Source organism: Sphaerodactylus townsendi, linkage group LG02 (assembly GCF_021028975.2).
Source record: "Sphaerodactylus townsendi isolate TG3544 linkage group LG02, MPM_Stown_v2.3, whole genome shotgun sequence".
Taxonomy (NCBI): domain Eukaryota; kingdom Metazoa; phylum Chordata; class Lepidosauria; order Squamata; family Sphaerodactylidae; genus Sphaerodactylus; species Sphaerodactylus townsendi.
The window spans coordinates 2,107,811-2,131,045 of NC_059426.1; the positions used below are offsets into that span (position 1 = coordinate 2,107,811).

The 23,235-nt window shown below is 46.1% G+C and overlaps 1 protein-coding gene across 4 annotated transcripts in view; it reads right to left on the reverse strand.

The window, feature by feature from the left end:
* VWC2L (von Willebrand factor C domain containing 2 like) overlaps nt 1–23,235 on the reverse strand; it is a 115,231-nt gene that overhangs the window by 87,260 nt on the left and 4,736 nt on the right. Inside the window, exon 3 of one of the 4 annotated variants that reach the window (XM_048484849.1) lies at nt 7,734–7,847. The exons of the other annotated variants lie outside the window; for them this stretch is intronic. Coding sequence (XP_048340806.1) covers nt 7,803–7,847 — 45 coding nt within the window. The 3' untranslated portion in view covers nt 7,734–7,802. Of the gene's footprint in view, nt 1–7,733; nt 7,848–23,235 lie in introns of those variants that run through there. 4 annotated transcript variants of the gene reach the window in all.

The window sequence follows — 23,235 nt, forward strand, 5'->3', positions numbered from 1 at the left end:
CAATCTGTAGTGAATAAATTGATTTCACTCATTTTATAAAATTCTCTCTGAAGTTCATATTTTCTAGGTCCTTAACCAAAAAGCACCAGTTGAAGTTGTCTAACACTTTCTCTTGTGTATTTTTACCTTTTGAATTTTAACATTTTTTCCTGAGGCTCTGTCCATTCCATTCCAATCCCAAATGGCACACCAGGTTTCATATGAGAGATCTGTCACTTTCTATAAAAAAGTATTATAAAAATCCATTCCAGTTTCATTTGATGCCAATACTCCCAACACCACTGTTTTAACTCTCAATTAATTAATCTCCACACCTGCAGAGAAGTTTGCTCATTCCCAGGCAGGACCACATCAAAGACATGATGACCAGCTCTGTCTTCAAACTGAGCTCATGAGATGACCAGGCAAAATGGCAATGAACAAATCTCCAGGAGCAAAGGGCGTGATGCACCCGAGGATTCTCAAAAGATTCAAAGGTGAAATGGTTGATCTACTAACAAGTTTATGTAACTTACTGCTAAAATCAGTCTCAGATCTGGAGGACTAGAAAGCAGCAAATATCACAACCTATTTTGAAAAGCGTTGAGGGAGGGTGAACCAGAGAAGAAAGAAAATTGATTCAATTGAAATTTGGGCACATGCAGAATAATGCACTTTCAAACTGCTTTCAGTGCTCTTTGAAGCTGTGTGGAATGGCAAAATCCACTTGCAAACAGTTGTGGAAGTGGTTTGAAAACACATTATTTTGCGTGTGCGGAAGGGGCCATGGTGTTTGAGGAGAGTTTTATGGCTATCACGGACCACCAAAAAGACAAATAAGTAGGCTCTCAGGCTCCTTCTGCCAATAAACTGGGGCTGGGGACGGGCGGGGGGGGGGGAACCTGTTGGCTTCACACTGCTCCTGCCCCTAAAGCGAGGCCTTTCCCCCCTGAAACGGGTTATTGGAGAATTGTGCTATCTGCGATTCTCTTGTTTTGATGTGTTTTACAGTCTCAGGAAGTGCTTTACTCGCCACATTTCCCGGGTTTCAACAGACCCCACCCGCAACCTTCCAGCAGAAGGGGGTGGGTTTTTTTATGGCCATGGCAGCTTGCACTGCATCTGAGGGCTCCATTCGCTGCCTGCACTTGAGGCCTATGTCGGGCTGGGTAAAACATTGGTTCATCTTCTAAGCAGAAGATAGCTGAGTCAGCAATAAGAGGAAGAGCTGGAGCCAGTCAGTCTGGGGACAACAAGCAACAGTTGACCTTTAACATGATTGGTGCTCTGACTGTGACTCTGTCCCAATGGGAAGACTGTTGCTGGGGAAAGTCCCAAGCTTGAACATTATAAGAGCTATGAATTGTGTATGCTGCATTGTATTGAGTATTGTATTCTAGTTTTGACTTGTATTGTCTTAGCTTGGCGTAGTCTGTTCTAGTATAGTCTGTATCGTCTGTTCTTATACAACTTCGTATAGTACTGCAACTATTTTAGTAAAGCTTTCCATATTGGAAAGAACATCTTCGTGGAGAGTTTTCTTTTCCTGAGAAGGTGGGAGGCTGCAGTGGGCATAGAAGGACTACTAAGTCTACTTGTCTACTCTAAGTAGCTCCACTTTTTGTCTGCTGATAGCATGTGAACGGGAAAATGGGGGAGTGGGTTACTGTATCCCACCTGCAACCCACTCTCCCTGTGATGTGTAGAAGGGGCCTAAGTCAAATCGAATTGAGCCTGAATTCTTCCTAGAAGCTAAAATGACTAAACTGTGGCTGTCAAACATCAGTCACATCACGAGAAAACAGAACTCACTGGAAAAAGACAATCATGGAAAAGCTGAAAGCAGCAGGAAACGAGGAAGGCCCTGCCTGAGACGGAGTGACTCAGCAAAGGAGCCACGGCCTTCAGTTTGCAAGACCTGGACATCCTAGCTGAAGGATTAATTCACAGGATTATCTGAAGTCAGAAACACTTGATGACACATAACTCTCGGGGGAAGGGGGGGATCCAGAGAGCTACAGGCCATTTAGCTTAACATTGGCCTCCCGGGGGACTTTTTGGGGGTTTTTAAGTCACCATCTTGGTTGTTGTGTTTAAGTTGTTTATATGGTAATAGTTGTTTTTATAATGTTTTAGGATATTTACTGTTATTTTATTGTGTTGTGTTGTATTGCCGCCCTCAGCCCCTTTCGGGGATGGGCGGGGTAGAAATTAAATAAATAAATAAAATCAATATCTGTCATTAAAGAGAATTATTAAGCACATTGAGAAACAAAGTCTATTGAGGGAAATTCAGCTAAGGGAAGTCCTGCCTCGCCGTCCGTTTGGAGTTCTCTGAGCAAGCTAACAAACATATCGAGAAAGAGGATCCAGACCAACAGACATTATATATACTTGGAGAGCTTAGAGGAAATCTCTCTAAATTGGGTGTGGGAGCAAAACCATGGCAAACAAAGGTCAACACAAATGGGAGCTGAGGCACACTGGAACAAGAAAATGTGACTTCAGACGTGTGTGGAGGGAGCTGAATTGGCTGAAACTCAGAGGGAAGAGATCTTGAGGCAGCAGCAGATAGTTTGATGAAAATGTTGACTCTTTCTGCAGCAGCAGCACTGAAAAAGGCAAACTCCATGTTGGGGATGATTAGGAAAGTAATGGAAACTAACATGAGCCGCAGCATCATGCCTCTGTGCAGATCTTGTCTCACACGGAATACTTTGAGCCTTTCTGTTGGTCCATCTCGAAAAGGATATTGCAGGGTGGGAGACTAGTGCAGAAGGGGGCAGTTTAGAAGACTGTTTACAAAATCATGCAGGGGGTGGAGAAAGTACATGCCCCTTTTCAAAAATTTTCTCCCATGCTACTAGAACTCCCAATGAAGTTTTGGGGGACTAGGTTTTACCGGTCTTGTCCAGCAGAACACTCACTGTGAACATTTTCTGTTATGACTCCCACTTTTTGGAATGTCCTGCCAAAGGAGGCCCCCACATTCATTCATTCATTCATTCATTCATTCATTCATTCATTCATTCATTCATTCATTCATTCATTCATTCATTCATTCATCTTGTTATACTGCCCACCCCCGAAGGGCTCTGGACGGTGTACAATATTATTTAAAACGCTCTAAAAACTTCAATAAATACAATAAATGTAAAATAATCATCTATATAAAACTACAAAAAAGTATATAGTAATGTGCAGATGGCAACCGTGAAAAAGACATCTTCTTATAAACTCCACCCCTCCTGAGAGGAGGATCCAGCAATGATGTTATCAATAAATCAGATGATATCACATAGAGGGGAGCAGCCCACCAGCGGCTGGCCTCCCCAAAAGCCCGGCAAAATAACTCTTGTCTTGCAGGCCCTGCGGAGCTGCCCCTCCTCCCTCCTTCTGCAGAGTGATTGAAACAGAATTGTTCAGGAGGGCATTTTTATTAAGGGACCAGAGGTGCCGTTAACAGAATTCATCAGATAGCTGCTTTCATAAAGGGAAAAAGTTATTGCAGTTGCTGCCCTGCCTACTGAATGTATTGGCTTGTTTGTGTCACACTGTGGTCTTAAATTTATATTCTATTGCATTATTTTCCTAATTTTGTAATCCACCTCGAGTCTCAGAGAGGAAGACAGGCTGTGACTCAAATGGAAATAAGTCTGTGGCCTGTGAGCCGGCCTGCCAGCTCTTGCCTGCCTTTGAAAAGTGTGGGTTTGTTCCTCGGCCCTCCAGCAGGAAGCCCGGACAGATTTCCTTTCCCCAGATGGGCCCCGCAGCCAAGTCGTCACCGTGATGACGCACGCGGGCTCCCTCTGGATGGTGGCTTCCACACGCAAGCAGGCAGCTGGCTGGGATAACAGCACTATCTAAAGAAACGATTTACTTTTAATATAGGCATTACTGTAGCTCATTGTCTGACATGCCCTTCTACTTAAATATGTATTGCTTTTATCAGTCCTGACAGAAATATAGTCAGTCAGTAATTTCAGATACAGAGGCACAGGCAGCGTCACTGTAATTTTGCTAGGAGGGAGATAATAAATCATACTTTTCCATTTGACTGATGTTCTGTTTCTCTTGTCTGGTTTTCAGCAGCTGAGTCCCGTTGGCTCACATTGTTCACAGTTCCTCTTATTAAAGGATAAGACACATTATTGAAAATGCTTTTGTGTGCAGAGTTTCAAGCAGTACATAAAATAACAGAAATAATAAAAAGGGTGCACTGACTCGGGGTGTGTGTGTGTGTGTGGATATTGTGGTGGTGGTGGGGAAACCCAGCCGCACAACTGTTTTTGGAGAGGAAGGGGTTTCTTGTAGGAGGGGGCTCCTTTGGTGGCCGGCTGCCCTCCTTTCTTTGGTGCAAAACTCCTGGCGAGGGGCATCCCCGGCCAGCCTGCCACCCAGAGGTTTTCATCCAGTTTGCTTCAGGTGGATGAGTCTGTGCTTTGAAGACAACTCAGTGAAACAAACCGTCTTTCCCTCTCAGAAAGCAAGCAGGGCCAACGGCAAAGTCCAACCAGTTTAGTACAGCTTCCCAGTCATCTGGGCTGAGGGGCAGGGGAATAAAGTTCCTGGGGCCCCAGTCAGCTTGAGGGCTGCACCAGCTGCGATTTTGTATCGTCGAAGGCTTTCACAGCCGGAATCACTAGGGTGTTGTGGTTTTTCCGGGTTGTATGGCCGTGTTCCAGTAGTATTTTCTCCTGATGTTTCACCGGCAGATGCAGGAGAAAATTCTACTGAAACACGGCCATACAACCTGGAAAACCCACAACACCCTAGCTGTGATTTTCCTCTACAACACTCAAAAGAAAAGCTCAAAGCTAAGGTGGCCGGAGCGGGGGGGTGGGATTTACATTATGGAGCAAAGCTCCAGCAGGCAAGGCAGGAGACAAAAAATCAAAGAGCCTTTGCCTTCTAACTAGAGTTGCCAACCTCCAGGTAGGGCCTGGAGATCTCCCAGAATTACAACTGGTCTCTAGGCAACAGACATCGGTTCCCCATGGAAAATGGCTGATTAAGAGGCTCCTTCCCTCTCCTCTCCTCCCCTCCCCAACCCCTGCCTTCCTCAGGCTCCGCATCTGCAGGAATCTCCCATCCAGAGTTGGCAATCCTGACCAAGCCTCATCCTGCCCCGGGGCGAGGTGCCTCTGGACCCGCTGGGCACGTGCCAGGGAAAGCTGATCGCCCCTCCTCTCCAGTTGGAGAGCACTTCTGGGGGGAATTGCTGCCCTACGAAAGTTGCTGTCTGCCTTCCTGTCAGGACCACAACTCCCAGCACACATCAGTTCCTGCCTCGCTGCCCCAGAGCGCAAACAGGTGACAGCCAATGGGAACCCAGGGCGGGAAAAGGGAAAGAGGATTGGACCGCCTCCGCTTCGAAACTGCCATAAATGCTGGAAACGAGGATGGGACCCTCAGTTCCGGGACCCTGCAGCTCGGGCGAGTCGAATCAATAAAGCGCCTTCTATATAAGTTACCTTTGTCTGAGTGGTTTCAGCCTCACACGTCCCCCAGAGTCCTACAGGGCCTGTCCTACAGAGCTGCTCTCTGCCTCTGCCCTCCCAGCAAAGGGTTTGGGTTGCCAGTTCTGGGTTGGTGAATACCTAGAAATCTGGTGGGGTGGGGGTGGAGCCTGTGGGGTTGGGGAAGGGGCCTACCTAGAGTACAATGCCATACAGCCCCCCCCCCTTCAAAGCAGCCAGCTTCTCCAGGGGAACTGATGTATGTCATCTGGAGGCTAGTTGTAATAGCAGGAGAACTCCGGATCCCACCTGGAGGTTGGCATCCTCCTCAGTCCACCAGCAGGCATTCAGACTTTCCCTCCCTCCCTTCTGCTTGTCTGGTCACAAGCCCTTCCACTGCCTGTGGGCACAGCTGTCTGCCCCCCTTTCCCCAGGGGAGGGGGGCTAGCAAGTGAGTGGGTCAGGGCAGGGTGGCAACAGCAGAGGGTCCCTCCGGCGGCTGCCCCAATGCTGGGTGTGCTGATGTCAGCCCTGTATCAAAGCATAAGTCCGAAAGGTCTTTTACCTTTAAGGGTAAATCCTGGCGTTAAAGACAAGGCCTGGATCCTCTGAGAGGGAGCCTGGCCAGGGCAGGGGCAGAGAAAACCAGTAACGCCGACATCTTCCCCAGTTGTCAGCAAGGCACACGAGAGTCGGGCTTTTTGGACGGGACCCTGTCGTGGTCTGTTCTTCCCTCCAACTCACCTGGCCAAGTTCAGAACCACGTGGTCTGAGGCAGATGTCTTTAAAAGGCAGCTTATTCTCTCAGTGGGGTTGAACGTGAACACCTCTACCTGATGTGGTTTCAATTTGCCCCTGAGAGAAGGCACCTGACCTTAGGTGGCGAATCATTTAATATCTGCTGAAATGCAGTGACACATAAAAGAGGGGCATCATGTTTCCAAAGTGAACTTTTGTTAAGATAATTGCATTGAATTAAACTTGTTTCAGGATAACTAGCCAGGCAGCAGATGTCAGATATCCCAAAACAAAAGCTCTTGTAATTAATGGATCATCAGTGCTTGACAAGATTATTAAGACAGTTATTAATTGGATGACAAGCCCATATGCAGCCATCAAAACAGGCGGGAGAACTGATTTACTCACCTGAACATCATGCTTCTACAATCCCACCTGCACCCTTCTGACCTCCAGAAAAACTTTGCTACCAGCTTCTACAGTACCCAGAGCCAACCTGCAAGTTTCCCTGCCGTTTGTAAAGCAATGTGTCTGATGCATCCCTTCGTATATGAGAGTGGAAACCTAATCAGTATCCATTTAGTTGTTTTTTTGCACTGCTTATGTGGAGAATAATGCATTCGACCTCTGGGTGGAATATTTTAGGACAATCCTGCAGAATGTGGGGATCTGGGCCTGGCTGCTTCCGCATGGCAAATATTCCCTCCTTCGATTTCCTCATCACCGCAGGCGTAGAGTCCGGCGCACTGACAATGGAGCTTCCATGTGGGGAGTTTTCTGAGTACTAGTCTTAGGCTCATTCTGCACATGCAGAATAATGCACTTTCAAACTGCTTTCAGTGCTCTTTGAAGCTGTGCGGAATGGCAAAATCCACTTGCAAACAGTTGTGAAAGTGGTTTGAAAACGCATTATTTTGCGTGTGCGGAAGGGGCCTTTGTCTTTTCCCTTCCACATGTGGGGCTATTGTATTCCCTATGGTGACTCACCACTCATTTTGTTGTTGTGTTGCAATCTCAGTATACTAGTCACCTGAAGCACTACCTTGTTTACCTAGTTTGTGAGGAAATTGCGGTGCAGTGGAATTTGAAAGGATTGGTTGGGCAAGGAATTCCTGTGCGGCCCACCTGTCTTAAAGCTTCCCCTATCCATTCCGTTCCATACTTGTACTTTCCTCCTTACTTCTTGGCAATGAAAAGGGCTAAGTCCTTCATTTCAAAAAAATAAAAACTGGAAATTCAGAGGAATTAATGTTTGAAATGGAAACAAATAATAGATCATTATAATCTTATAGTGATATACAGCAAATAGCAGGGTTGTTTTGAAGTCTGCAGTGACATAGGAGGAAAAAATGTAGGAAATGGCTCCCAGGAAGGTGTGCAGCAAGAGAATGGAGCTGAAAGGCCCAACGTGCAGAAAAAATTGTCTCCTTGAAGCCATTTTGCTATTTCTGCTGTGTCTCCTGGAGAACTGGTCATGAACTTATCACAATACTGCAATCTGAAATTTGGCTGTTCAGATGAGGCTTCATGTCACAGTAGATGCTCCAGAGCCAGAAGAATGGCTGATACAAGGAAACAGTCTGCGCTTGCTATGACTCACAGTCACTTTCCCCTGGACTTCTTGAGCTATGGCTTCATTTTGCACTTTCTGTATCTGTAACTGGGTATGACCTGCAATTGTACCAAAACAAAACAAAACAAAAAACAGACCATTTAAGTCCATGGCCTATCTTTCACCCTCAGAAACTATCATGGGGATAATGTTATGCTTTCTTCTACAAGGCCAGGCAGCAAGGAAATTTCATCGCAGTTTTCCAGTGAAGGAAACTCTGACAATCTCAGTGCAGAAAATAGTAGAGGCTTTTTTGTGGGGCGGTGCCATTGGTGGGCTGGATGTTTGTGTTTTCAAAACAGAGCTCCTGATTCAAAACAAAAGCTGAGACTCAAGAAAATCTATTTACCCTCATGAAGACAGGCACTACAAAATAAGCTCAATAGAGTAAATCAATTGAAATTCACCATTGAACTGGATAAAGCAAAATAAAATACTGAACAAATTCCTCCATGAAACTAGATGAAATGATATATTCATTGCCTTTCAATGCAAGCTTTGTACAATTAAGATGAAATGGAATTGACATGGATGGAGCAGGAAGCTGGATCAGGGAACAAAGTCCAGGGTCCCTGCCTGGCTTGCGTTCCACTCATGCCCAGAGGTTAAAGCGGCACTGCCTAGTTTCTAATGAATAGCCCGGTGACATCGCTTTGCTGGCGAAAGTGTGCTTCCATCTTCTTGGTTCAAAGAAAGCAAAGCTCTTAAGATTACAATCCTATGTATATTATTCACCTGGCAGAAAGGCTGTCTGAACTGTGTGGTCTTAATAGCACCAGGTTACACAAATTTATTACCAGAGAAATGTATCTAGACGACTGCTCACATATGCAGAATTTCTTGTATGTTTTTCTAACTAATGTTGACCGGCAGCTTCTCATTCCACTTTGAAACTTGATTTAGAACTAGGAAGAAATATTGGTGGCCAACTATCAGTCCCAATTCAAGAGCCCCAAGATGGTGAACTGTCAAAAGCATAAAAATGAGCGGCCCTCCCCTGCTGGTTCCGAGGCAAAGACAGAGCGGGGCAGAAGAATCTCTGTGTGCATTTGAGGAAGCCTCACAGTCACCAGACTGGGCTTTTGAGCCCCACTATAATGTGGGGGAGGAACCCACGGGGGGGGGGGGAACCGGGGCTTCAGGCTACAGTGGGGCAAATGAGTGGGCCGAAGGAAGAGGGGGCTTCATGAGGGGAAGAGATGTTAGAGAATCCAGCTTAATGTATTTGTATCATGGTCATACTAAACCAGAGCCCAATGATTGGCATTTATTTTCCATATTGCTCAAAACAAAGGGCAAGGTATTATGTCATAGATGCCACAAGCCCCCTCCCCCCCCCCCCCCGTCACTTCAGGGAACCACCAGTGACCTCTCCTGTGATGTTGCCTCACTGGGCCCAACTGCGCCACAAACTCAGTCTAACACATAAAAGCACCCCAGATGGACGTCCTCTGATCTATACCGGTTAATGCTTCCCCAATAAAAATGTGCTCCTGTAAGTACCTCAGCGCCCCTGCCCCACCCAGTCTCCTCTAGAAACAGTAAGTGGAGGGAAAATGATCTGAAATGTCAGAGCCATGTGATAAAATACAGAAAATGAAGTATCCGTATCAGAACAGTAGAAGAAAACATAGCTCCTATTCAAACTGACGGGCTTGCACATGTCATATCTTCATGCATTGTTTTATTGTTACATGTATTTTGTATATTGGTTTAGGATGGCAGCTCTGCATTTCATTATTAAACTGAGCACTTGTATATGCTGATTAGCATTCTGTTTGCCGGTAGCCAGGGTGTTGTAGGTCCCCTTGGTTCTAGTCACCTGTTCCGCTAAACCTGCTTTACTTCTTCAGTTAGTATTCAGGAGCAGACATGAAGCAGAGGGCGCCCCTCACCCTTCCATTAGCTCCCTGGCCCATCGATCTGTCCTCCCCTGCTGCAGTATCCTTTTGGCAAACTTGGTATGGTCTGGACAGGAGGAGCCAGACCAGCCAGATCTCATCAGACCTCAGGAGCTAAGCAGGGGGTCAGGGTGGTGCTTCTCTGGGCAAGGTGGATGCACCCTTGAATCAACGTACCTAGCTGTGGAGATGCAACTCAGTGCTTCTTCTGATATATGTAACCAGCTCTGTTATATGTAACCACTGCCATCTATGCATTCTTTCCTTGACCTGAGCTTTATGGCTTTGCATACTTTGTAGTGAAGTACACCTCCTCTCTCTCGCCTTTCCTGTGAGAAAAGATTTATTACTATTATCTTGTTGTGGGCAGGAGACCAGGTGGCTCCTCTGCTACCTGTTGCTGACTCATAGCCCAGCCCCAGATGCTTTCTCTGGGAATTTGGGAGGGGAGATCCTTGGGGGCATATATGGGATTAGGCTTGAAGATTCAGATGCACCGAATCCCAGATTTGGCTCGAATCTGGGCACATTCAGGCATATTCGGGTCGAATATGTCCTTCCCAAATACGAAAGAATTTGAATGCAAGGCATTTGGGCTTTTTTGGGTATTTTTTTCACATGTCGGCCTGCAGGGGGCACATTTGTAAAGCAAGCAGCACCAAAATTTCAGAGACTGTCCTGATGATGTCACCCAAGTTTGGTTCAGGGAGTTCAGAATTATGGACCACCAATGTGGGTGCCCCATCCTCCATTGTTTCCAATGGGAGCTAACAAGAAATGGGAGCTACCCCTTCGAGGGTCCATAACTTTGGGCACCCTGAACCAAATTTCACCGAACTCAGTTGGTATCATCAGGACAGTCTATGGATGAGACCCTGAATTTTTGGTGCCAGATTATGTGCTTTTCAATGCCTTGGCTCAATTGTAGCCAATGGGGAATTTCTGAGTGTGTAAGCAGGCTGCACATTTTTGAAGATGAAAAGAGGCACCAGACTTTCAAGGTGGCTCCAGGAGGCCCTCCTGGTAATAGCATCAAGGCTTGGGGAACTTTGCTTCTGGGGGTTAAATTTTATGGGCCCCCAAAAGGCTTATTTTGTTTCCCCGCTCCTACACATGAAGCCTGCTGGCTGAGTTCTCTCAGAACTCTCTCAACCCAATCCCCCCCTCTGCCCCCACAAGCAAAGTTCACCAAGACTGGATGCTATTACCAGAAGGGCCTCCTGGAACCACCTTGAGAGTCTGGTGCTTTATCTTCAAAAATGTGCAGCTTGCACAGAAATTCCCTATTGGCTACAATGGAGCCACTGCAGCACAGAAACTGCCAGGCTCATCAGCAAGTTCCATGGTGGGAAAAATTAATTAACTTTTCCCACCATAGTCTTCAATGGGGCTTGCTGTTATGCCCAGCTGGCTCTGTGCTGGAGATTGGAGGAGGGGCTCTGGGGGGATTGTTCTAGGTAGGGGCGCCTAATTTCCTGCAGGGATGCTGGTGTGAGTCTCCTGAAAGGAACCAGCCAACTTTGCTAAAGTTTGCTTGGGAGGGGCAAATGCTGTGGGCACCCAATTGAGGTGAACCTGATGCCCACAATACAAGTGCCCAGCCATGCAAACTTTAGCAAAGTTGGCTGGTTCCTTTCAGGAGACTCACACCAGCAGCCCTGTAGGAAATTAGGTGCCCCTACCCAGAACAACACCTCCCCCAGAGTAGCAGGGCAAACTGTAGCCTAGGCCAGAGCCTGGGATTGTATGCCCCAGTGACCCACCCTGCACGACCAAATTTTTTTTTGCACCAGGTCATTTCTAAATCATCACATTATAGAATATGCCCCAACAAAATCTGGAGGCACAGCAATGGAGCCATGCCACACAGCAGAAATAACAAAATGCTTAAAAAAAATTTTTTTACTGTGAAAAGTGCTGAAAATAACTTTAGAAAATACAACAACAATAACTTAGTCTTTGGAAATAAGTTCTGTGAGACAGAGGGTGCAGTCTGAGGTGGTGGAAGAAGCTCCCTTAGATGGGACTATGGCTGAGTAGTCAGATATCCTCTGCATTGAGGACACCTCGGGGAGGTGGGGGCTCCCCTTGTAGTGGGTGGTTGATCATTAGGAATATAGAGGTTGGGTTTGTGAGAGGCATGATGACATGGTGACTTGCCTGCCACAGATGCTGCGGATGTCAACCGTCTAGATAGGCTTCATTGCTTAGACAGTGCTGGGAAGTAGTCAGCAGTTGTAGTCCCAGTAGCAACATTTAGAAATGCAACAGGAGAGGTTCTAGGCTAAATTTAGGCTGCTAGAAACAGGTTAAAATCCAGGACCCCCAAGGTGGCATTCTCAGAAATGCTACCTGTTCCAACACAGAGCTAGGCAATGAGTCTGGGGTCTCAATGTGTGGATGAGAGAAGGTGGTATAAGGCAGAGGGTTTCCAGATTTGTGTCAGAGACAGGGAACCTTTTGGGACAAGGCAGGCCTGTACAAGCGGGGCCGGAGCTTCATCTTAACCCAAGAAGGGAACCAGGCTGCTGGCATCAACGATAAAAGGTGGCAAGAACAGCTTTTAAAACTGATCCCTAGAGAAAGCCGACAGGGTAGAGGTGAAGCCAGTTCAGAATACAGTATCTATGGGGATGCAGACAGAGAGAGAGGTTTTCTAAATCAACACATACAAGCAAGGTGCATATGTGTGATAGAGTGATAGTGTCTACAAAAAGGCTAGAGGAAAAACACATAAATCCCAGGTTAGGGACAGAGACAGAATATACAAGTGTCTCTATGCTAATAGTGGAAACCCGACCCTAAAATGGGAGCTGGGTACAGAGTTTTGAGGAGGGACAGTGATATAGTAGGCATCCACAGAGACATGGTGGAATGAGGAGGAACCAGTGGGATGCTGTTATCCCAGGTTACAAGGAGAATCTACAGGAAGGGATAGGACAGAGGTATTGGGGGTGGGGTGGCCCTCTACATCAAAGAGAGCATGAGTGTCACATAAAATAGACAATGCAAGGGGAGCTGATTCCTCTACAGAAGCATATGGATATCAATATCAGGGTGAAGTATGGTTTAACATTAGGAATATATTATGATCCCCTGACCAAAGGTGCACAAGAGGATTCTGAGATGGAAAAAGAAATCAGAGGCCAATGAAAGCAGGAAAAGTATGAGTGGTAATGGAAGTGATTTTAACTATCCCCATATAAGCGGGAAAATGCATCCTCAGGTCATAGTAGGGAGAGGAACATTCCTTGATATGCTAAATGGCTGTGACTTAAGAGCAGATGGTTGTGGGGCAACCAGGAGAGGTGATCCTAGATCTAATTCTATGTGGGACCCAGGACCTGGTGCGGGAAGTCAGTGTTGTTGAGCCGATAGGAACCTTTGACCACAATGCTGTCAGATTCAGTATCTCTGCATGCAGACAAGTGGCAACTACTAATGTAGTTACATTTGCCTTCAGGAAATTTCTCAAGATGATAGAGGGATAGTCTTGGGAAGCTGAAAGGAAAATCAAGAGAGTCAAAACTGTCCAAGATGCTTGGAGGTTATTTAAAAACTACAGTCTTCAAAGCTCAGCTGGAATGTGTTCCTTAGGTTTGGAAAGGCAGCCCAGTCAAAAAGCCACCATGGTTAACAAGGGAGGTTGAGAGAATTATTAGGGAAAAAAGATGTCTTTTAGAAAATGAAGTCCAACTTAACTGATGAAGAATACCAGAGAGAACACAAATGGTGGCAAAGAGAAGCAAGTTAGCTGTAAGGGAGACAAAAAGAATTGTAGAGAATTTGTAGCTGCGAACATCAAGACCAGTAACAAACAGTTCTTCAAATTACATCAAAACAGGAAGCCAGCTAGGGAAGCGGTAGGCCGTTAGATGACAAAGGAATAAAGGTGTGCTAAAAGATGACAGGAGATTGCAGAGAAGCTGAACAAAATTCTTGCATCTGTCTTCACCCCAAGAAGAGGTGGGAAAATTCCTGCACCTGAACCAAGCTTCTTAGGAGGTGAATCAGGGAACTAAGCTTGAAGATACTGGTAGACAAGGAAGAAGTTCTAGCAGCCATTGATAAACTAAATGCAAATCCTTGGGTGCATTCATCCAAGAGTTCTTAAAGAGCTCAAGCATGGGAAATTGCTGATCTTCTCACTTTAATATGCAACTTATCCTGAAATCCCAGCCTCCATCCCTGAAGACTGGAAGATGGCCAATGTCACACCAATCTTTAAGAAAGGGGTCTAGGGGGGACCCGGGAAATTACAGGCCAGTCAGTTTGACATCTGTTCCTGAGTAAATTAGTAGAATCTATCATTACAGATAAAATTATTAGAAACATGTAGAAAAGAAACAGAGACCTGTTGAGGAAAGAGTCAGCATGGCTTTTGCAGGGAGGCAAGTCCTGTCTTCTAAACTTACTAGAGTTCTTTGGGGTGTAAACAGACATGTGGATAAGGGGAACCAGTGTATTGTCTACTTGGATTTACAAGAAGCTTCTGACAAAGTTCCTCACCATATACTGTTGAGAAAACTCAGCAATCAAAAGGAATAGGAGGAAGTCCTCCTATGGATTAAAACTGGTTGAGGAACAGGAAACAAAGGGTGGAGTATAAATGGGAAGTTCTCTCACAATGAGGTATATAGAGTGGTGTCCTCCAAGGATCCATTATGGGACCAGTGCTCTTTAACCTATTCATAAAATGACCTGGAAGTAGGGGTGCAGGTAGTGTGGTGGCCAAGAGTTTGCAGATGATACCAAATTATGTAGGGTGGGTAGAACCACAAAGATTCGCAGAGCTCAAAGCGGACCTTGATAAATTAGGTGAGTGGGCTAGAAATGGCAAATGCAGTTCAGTAGTAGCAAAATGCAAAGTGATGCACATAGAGGGCAAAAAAAAAATCCAAACTTCACATACATAAAGAGTCCAGTGCTATCAGTCACAGACCAGGAGGGATTGCGTCTTGGTTGATAGTTCCATGGGATTGTCAACTCCAATGCATGTAGCTTTGAAAGAGGCAAAGCTCCTATGCTGGGGATCATTAGGAAAGGAGTTGATAATAAAACTACAAGAGTTGTCATACCCCCTTATATAAAGCCGTGACCGCTGGAATTACTATGTTCAGATTCTGAGTAGCCACATCTCAAGATACTCGAAGAGACAGACAGAAAAGTGCAGAGGAACTAGCGGGATGATTGAGGGACTGCAGGCACCTTCCTTATGAGGAAGACAGCCGTTTAGAACTCTTTAGTTTGGAAGGCGTCTGAGGATATGATGAAATTACAAAATTATGCATGGGGTGAAAATGTTGACCCAGAGGGAAATTTTTCTCTCTCCACAATGCTAGAGACCAGAGGGGCATACATTTAGAAATGCTGGGGAAGGAGTGGGACTAATAAAAGGAAACCTTCTTTCATTTTAGCGATGTGATTGGTGTTTGGAATATGCTGCCACAGGGGAGGTGGTGATGGCCACTAACCTGGATGAAGCTTTAAAAGGGGTTGGACAGATTTATGGAGGAGGAAGTCGATTTATGGCTGTAATCTTGATCCTCCTTGATCTCAGATTGCAAATGCTGCCAGCAGACCCAGGTGCTCAGGAGCAGCAGCCGCAGAGCCATTGCTTTCCCACCTCCTGCATGAGAGCTCCCAAAGGCACTGGTGGGCCACTGCGAGTAGCAGAGAACTGGACTAGATGGACTCTGGTCTGATCCAGCAGGCCCCTACGGATTCTCTTATGTTCTTAAGTAGGAGAGAAACCAGCTGTTTACAATTGTTCAATAATACCAACAAAACTAAACAATGGTGTCATTGTGGAAGCAGTGACAAATGGAAAAGCACGCACCACACACAGCAGGCTCAGGCACAGATACATCAGGATATGAAGGCAAAGTCATGTTAGGCTCATTCACTATAACAATTATAGGGCTCATTCCACTAGATCTACCCAGACCCGGCCCACACAGCCTGGAAGAGCTACCACAACCAGTTTCTCTGAGTACACCTCTGAAGATGCCAGCCACAGATGCAGAGTGAGGCTTGCAGTAGGAACAAGATCTACCAGACCATGGCCACACAGCCCAGAAAACCCACAACAACCAGTTTCTCTGGGATTACACCTCTCTGAAGATGCCAGCCACAGATGCTGGGTGAAGCGTTAGGAACAAGATCCTGCAGACCAAGGCCACACAGAAGACCCACCACAACCAGAAGTAGGGAATGTTAGGTGAGGCCATCACCTTGTAGATACCACTGCAAAGGGACAACAATTAAAGGTGGAATGACCCCATTACATTAAACAGAAATCCAGGTGCAAAAGTCCCCAAATGGGCTATTTTCCTCACCAACAAGAAACCACTGAAAGGAGCTCTAAGTCTCAGGAGCAGGAGAATCAACAGCCCCCTCCTCCACCATCCTCCAGACTCCCCAAAGACACCACATCCAGTCAAAGAGATGCTGGACTCAAGCCTGCCAGAACTCATTACCCTGGCAGCTCTGCACCTTACCTAAAAGGGCTGCAAAGGGCTATGAACAAAAGCAAAGCTGCCAGCTTTACACCTAGCCATTGTGAGGCTCACAGCAGCAAGTCCCCACCAATCAGAGGTGTAGGCCTCTCCTTCTGTAATTAGACCAATGGAAATGAATAGCAACATAAAGTTTTAGAATGTCAAAGGAAGCTCTTTATTAATTTTACTTATTTATTTTAAATGTTTCTTAACCTCCTTTCCATTTTACAGAACTCAAAGGGGTCTTACGAAAGTGTAAATAAAATGGATATTTTAAAAAATTTGTTTTGAGTACAAAGTAAACAATTCAATGATTGTGTACAGGAGGTTGTAGAGCCAGGTGGGAATTGAATGGAACCCAAGTCCCAAGGGATGATGGATCCTATAAAATCAGAGGGTTGATGTCATTAATCCCTTTCCTGACTCAAAGACAAGAGTCTATCCTGATAAACAAAGCAGGAAGGGAGGATCTTTTCCAAAGAGGGAAACTTGCAGGAGCTAGGTATTTTTCAGGAAACTTGGGAGCTAGTATTGCAGGTCACTGGGAGGAATGCCACCCTGTGTTTATAACCACTGGGAGTTCAGACCTGCTCCTCCTCCTTTTCATCCCCATAGCAAATTACAAAGCCCGTTTGCAGACAAGAGAGTTGCTTGCATCCCAAGGAGAGGGAGCAAACTTTAGCTGAGAGGTCCCTAGCTGCCTCTGACCCACTTTGGAGTCTTGAAGCTAGTTACCTTGTCTCTTCCCTTTTTTTAATCCCTTCTCTCAGACTCAGACAGAGTCTCTCCTCTACTGCGTTTTTGGACCCACGTGTTGCCTGCAGCTGGCCTCGCCTCCTGGCTCCAAGAAGAGTCTCTGTGTGTGCGAAGGGAGGGCGGAAGAGCTGAAAGTCGAATGCTGAGAGTCCACTGCTGGCTGGCCGCCCACCCCTCCTCACTTTTGTTTACCTTCAGCTTCCTTCCCTGAACTCTGAAGGTGCTGCTGGCTGCAAGGTCTGTTTACCTGGCAGGGCAGGGGATGCGAGCGGCCGGTGAGGGGAAGGGGAGGGAGGCCAGGCCCCAGCCCTTAGCAGCCTTCTCGGCACTAAAAAAAAATGAGTAACCACCTCTCGGGAGCCGGCTGCATCCCACCTCTGCACGTGACTACATCCCTCACATGCCCCCCACGTGACTAAACGGTCTCATGCCCTGGGCAGCCGCCCATCCTGCCCAATGGACGTTACGCTAGTGCCCCCACCCCTCAGAGTTCTCCCCAATTTGCAGAGAATGCAAATGTGAATACAAATGTAAATGGACTGAAAACCCCACCCGCAATACAACGCACTCAACCACACCTTTGAATAGCAAGTTCCACCCAAACACTTACTGACTGGTTCCCCACCCTGGGACATGGACAATATATACCCCACTAAACATTCCCTTCTCACTAGATACAGTGTGTAACAGACTTCCCTCTGCGATACACCTCTGAAGATGCCAGCCACAGATGCAGGCAAAATGTTAGGAACAAGATCCACCAGACCACGGCCACACAGCCCAGACAATCCACCACAACCAGTTGAGTCCGGCCGTGAAAGCCTTCAGAAATACATTGACTTGCTCCCGTTTGCTGAGTATACCTATAACAATGCTGTTCATCAAAGCACAGGACAATCCACAGTGTTCTGTAGAATCCAAAGTGTTCTGTGGACAGGAGGAAAACCCCTTACCTTTTGTGGGGGACCCAAGGATCTACAGGTTTGGCTGGGGACAATCCCACAGTCCTGGCCCCACACTCATCAGGCTTTGTGAAAAGCTAAAGACATGTACAAGTGCCAAGCTGATAAAAAGTGCGAAGACGTTCATTTTTGTGGTGAGGGATTGTGTGTTTATCTCCACCAAGAATCTATTTTGTACTCAACTGGAACCACAGTCTTGTTTTTGAGCAGTATGGAGTGCGGCACCTAGGCCCCTTCCACACATGCAGAACAATGTACATTCAATCCACCTTCAAAATTGTTTGAAAATGGATTTTGCTTTTCTGCACATTAAAATCCGGCTTCAAAGTGCATTGAAAGTGCATTATTTTGCAAATGCGGAAGGGGTCCTAGACCACACAGTTTCCTGCCACAACAGTGTGCCGGGGGAGGAGGTGGATGGCCATCCACTGTGGTCACCTTACGTCTGAGCAGGACAAAAAAAGTGCAGCTGTGGCTGGGAGGGAGGGAGGGAGGGAGCAGAAGCCAAAACGAGGCTGGCATCAGGGCCATGACTCTAGGGAGAGGTTGCAAGCAACTGGGCTATTTCCAAAATTCATCAGCAACATTCTGTGCTAGCAGTCCATCGCTCCCCTGGACAGTGTTGCCCCCTGAGGCACCCCTTGAGAGCTCACCTGGGTCCCAAAGAAAAGAATGTTCAAGCTAATTCATTCTTTAAACAACCCGTTCTACAGAAAGGAGAACTGAAATGGAAAGACATTGATTGGTTCAAGGAAACTATTAACTGGGGCTGAATCATTGACTTTTGGTCAAATCCAATTCTATTAATGACATCAAATTAAAAGATGTATATCCAGAATCAGAATTCATTAGAACCTGGTATCTGAAAACTGCCCACCCCCCACCATTCAACGAATGTTTAGAATTCTTCATGTCTGGGGAGGCAATATTCCTTGTTGGGGAACTCAAGATTAGAAAGGAAATGAAGTTATGACTTAACAGCCTCAATCAGCCTCCATTGAAAAACAGACGTTTGTTTATTCTTTTAGAACATGAACATTGATGTTAAAAAAAAAACTTGGCAGCAGGTGGCAGCTTCCAGTCTTCACCCTCCTGCTCTGCTTCCGGCCTCCCGGATGATCTGGAGGGCTTTTTAGAACTCTACTTGAAACAAACCTCTATTTTAGAACAAATCTCTCTGTCTCTTGCAGCAGCAGCAGCAGCAGAGAGAGAAAGAGAGAGAGTAGAGGGGAAGGGAGGGGGACTGAATATCAGTTGAGTTAAGAGAAGCAGTGATGGGCGGAGTTAAGGGAAGCAGCAAAATGAAAGGTTGTTTGGGATTAGCAAGCAGCTGCAAGGAAGCCACTGGGCTGCCCCCTTGCATGTAAATAGAGAAACACGAGGGGTAGGGGTAGGGTTAGCCTCACCACACAGCTACCAGCCCCAAGGTAAGCATTCCACGAGCAATGGGCCATCGACTTAAGGAAAATGAGCATTGTAAAGCTTGTTCAAAAAATAACTAGCTTTATCTAAACATCTAAAGGTCTCAGAGGATGGATCAACAAATCTGCCCATGGGGACATACAGGGGATTGGTTGGGGAGAAAATCTGAAAAGTGAAAACAAAGGCAAGGGGTTAAATTGCACAAGTATGATATCTTGTGCTGCTACATTGACAAGGTCCTGGCAATCCTAATATGCTATGCTATAGCACATGGTAGAGAACAGAGACCAAAAGATCGTAGCGAAACTGGCAGCAGCAAGAAAGGAGGTGGTGGTGAGGAAACAGAAGTGGGCTAAAGAGGAGGAAGAGGCAGCAGCAGTGGGGTAGGAGGGAAGTAAGAAGGGCAGGAGGGGAGTCAGCAGAGAATGGGATTTCCCCTCCCTTGCAAGTTACTTGCAGGTTCTCGTTTGTTCACATTTCTGGTGCTAACAATTCACAGGCACTACATTATACAGAATTCCAGAGGACAGCCATTGTTGTCTATAAGTGTTCCCTTGGGTTTAATGCAGCGGTTCTCAACCTGTGGGGGTCGAACGACCCTTTCACAGGGGTCGCCTAAGACTTTCTGCATCAGTGTTTTCCATCTTTTAAATGGATAAATGTTAGGGTTCGGGGTCACCACAACATGAGGATCCGTATTAGAGGGTTGTGGCATTAGGAAGGTTGAGAACCACTGGTTTAATGAGTGGGTTCTAGAGCTACGTGTTGATTGTGAAGAATTTCCTTATCTTTTATTAATTCCCTTGATGTTCCACCTGGGAATGCGGTGGACCCATCCAGCAACAAGGACTGGTGATGACCCAGCCTGAGGGTCTCTTCTTCCCAGTGATGCTGTGGAATAAGCCACGGTTCCATTTCTGGTGCATGGTTGGAAGGGGACCTTCAGGATTTCACACAAACAGGCCAAAGGTGCATTCCATGTACACTGAATGGTTAAGCCCAGTGGTGGATTCAGCCGGTTCGCACCACTTCGGCAGAACTGGCTGTTAAAATGGTGTTTGTAAACAACCATTTGTTAAATTTTTTGAATCCCACCACTGGTTATGCCCATCCCAAACCTAACAGGCTTTTGTAGAAGTCAGTCCCACAAATTTCAGTTGGACACAGAATTAATTTGCAAAACACTCAACTGAAAGATACGCCAGCTTTCCTCACCAATAGCTTTTCAGTAACATTAGTGGAAATTGATTGTGCTGTTGTGTTTGAAGTCTTTGGGCCCTCCAAAATCTGGCTGGACTGGCATAGCACACAAAGAAAAAGGCCATCTAAGCAAAGCCAGGTAATGGTGTCTACAGTCCATGCCACTATAAAATAATCTAGCTGTAACCAAGTGGACATCTGAAACTGATGACTAATCAGTGGTAATAATAAGGATTCACACGATATTTCTTTCTGTCGATGCAAATAGTCTTAAACCCGCTCTTTGCAAATGCTTACACAGAAATATAGTGAATGCTCCATCCCCATCTGTTTTAATGGAAGAAGCATGCTTAATAGGGCTTAAACCTGCTTGGATTTAGTTGGATCATTCCCACTGTGTGTGACTTCAGGGATATACCCGGTAGGAGTGCAGGTGATTCCCCTGCTTTCAGGATGAAGGGGACTGCTACTGCTAGAAGGGATGGATCGTTCCATGCCTCTTAGTGGCAGCACAGGCAGACTGTAAAAGGGAAAGAGTCAGGAAGACAGAGAAGTCAGGGCTTGCTTTGTTCTTTCTTAGATCTGCTCAGCTGCTATCCCTTCGAAATTCAGACTGCTATTTCCAAGGAAACTTCCTTCTGGCTCACCATTCTGCCTAACCACCATGAGGGCAAGATGTGCTCTCATCCATCTCTGGCCATCCTAGCCCAGAGAGATTGTTAGAATTCTGTCTTCTACCCTTTCCTAGCCAGTATGGAGTTCCTCTGTAATGAAGAGCTTCTGTCTCGATTCTAAAGTAGAAAGTATAATGTGAACTTAATTCTCTAAGCAGCACCACATTCCGCTGCACCACTAAGCTCTTATGCTGTCACTTATGGACTTACAGCTATGACCACCTGGTTCACACATGGGAACGCATACAGGACCTTCTCGCATGCGGGCATGGTGCAAACCAGAAACCACTCTGAAGAGCTCTTGCACTGCGAAGAGATCTTCCTACCAGTGTAAACCCCCTTACAAAATCTCTAATATTAAAAACTCAACAAGATTTGCAATCTGCAAATCAAGAGGCCTTCCCTCGTGAAAGGTCCAAATCCTGCAACTACATGTTTTGAGGAATGCAAACGCCTTTGGCATTGATAATGCAAGCTAAGCAACTCTGGAACACAAAATGGGCTGGATCGCTGTCTATGGGTCTAAAAAGCTGTGCATGATTTTAAAAATGCCTTAAACTTGGCAAATGATTGGTCTTGCAGAGGATACCAAATTTTGCAGATGATACCAAATTAGGAGGGGTAGCCAATACCCTGGAGGACAGGGGCAGGATTCAAAATGATCTGGAGAGCTGGGCCAAAACTAACAAAATTAATTTCCACAGAGATAAATGTAAGATTCTACACTTAGGCAGAAAAAATGAGATGCACAGATATAGGATGGGGGGACACATGGCTTGACAACACTACATGTGAAAGGGATCTGGGAGTCTTACTAGACCACAAACTGAACATGAGTCAGCAGTGTGATGCGGCAGCGAAGAAAGCCAATGCCATTCTGAGCTGCATCAGTAGGAGTATAGTGTCTAGACTGAGGGGAGTAATTGTACCACTCTACTCTGCATTGGTCAGACCTCACCTAGAGTACTGTCTTCCGTTCTGGGCATTACAATTCAAGAAGGATATTGACAAGGTGGAACATGTCCAGAGAAGGGCAACCAAAATGGTAAAAGGTTTGGAATCCATGCCCTACAAAGAGAGGCTTAGGGGGCTGGGGATGTTTAGTCTGGAGAAACGAAGGTTAAAGGGGGACATGATAATTATGTTTAAATATTTGAAGGGGTGCCATGTTGAAGAGGGAGCAAGCTTGTTTTCTGCTGCCTCAGAGACTAGGACATGGAGTAATGGATTCAAGGTGCAGGAAAAGAGATTCCACCTAAACCTTAGGAAGAACTTCCTGACCATCAGTCAGGGCTGTTGGACAGTGGAATTCCCTGCCTCGGAGAGTGGTGGAGTCTCCTTCTTTGGAGGTTTTTAAACAGAGGCTGGATGAACAAATGTCAGGAATGCTTTGATTGTGTGTTCCTGCATGACAGGGGGTTGGACTTGATGTCCCTTGGGGTCTCTTCCAACTCTATGATTCTATGATCCTTGGAATAAAGCAATTCTTTTTCCATTTCAGAGCCTCTCATTTTCGCACTGGTTGAGGCTTTTTGGTGATGAAAGTAACACGTATCGAGAGATTGGCTTCAGGGATACTGGAGTATAACTGCTTGAGAGCCCCTTCCTTGGAGGCAACCAGACAATCAGGACAGGCACCGTGATTTCAGTCAAAGAACATCTGACCAGCACAGCAGTCTTCGCAGGCATAAGATACGTTCCTGCACTGGGAATACTACTCAGAGCCACTTATTGTGCTGACAACAAAAGGGCCACTGATCAACCACGGAGTTTTCCTGCATGGCTGTTGCTCCCTGTGCCTGCCGTTCTCCGATCAACTGCACCCCCCACACTTACTCCTGCAGTAAAATTAAACTCTATATGTGTGTTACTGCTGATACTGCTGTGAAGAGATGGAAACATGTGAAAATAACATGGAGACTCACTATGAGCTGAATGACAAACCCAGTTGAGCTACTAGTGCCAGATCAGTGGCCGACCCTCTCCAATGTCTGTGTCTGGGAGTTACCCCAAGTAGGCAGGACCAGCAGTG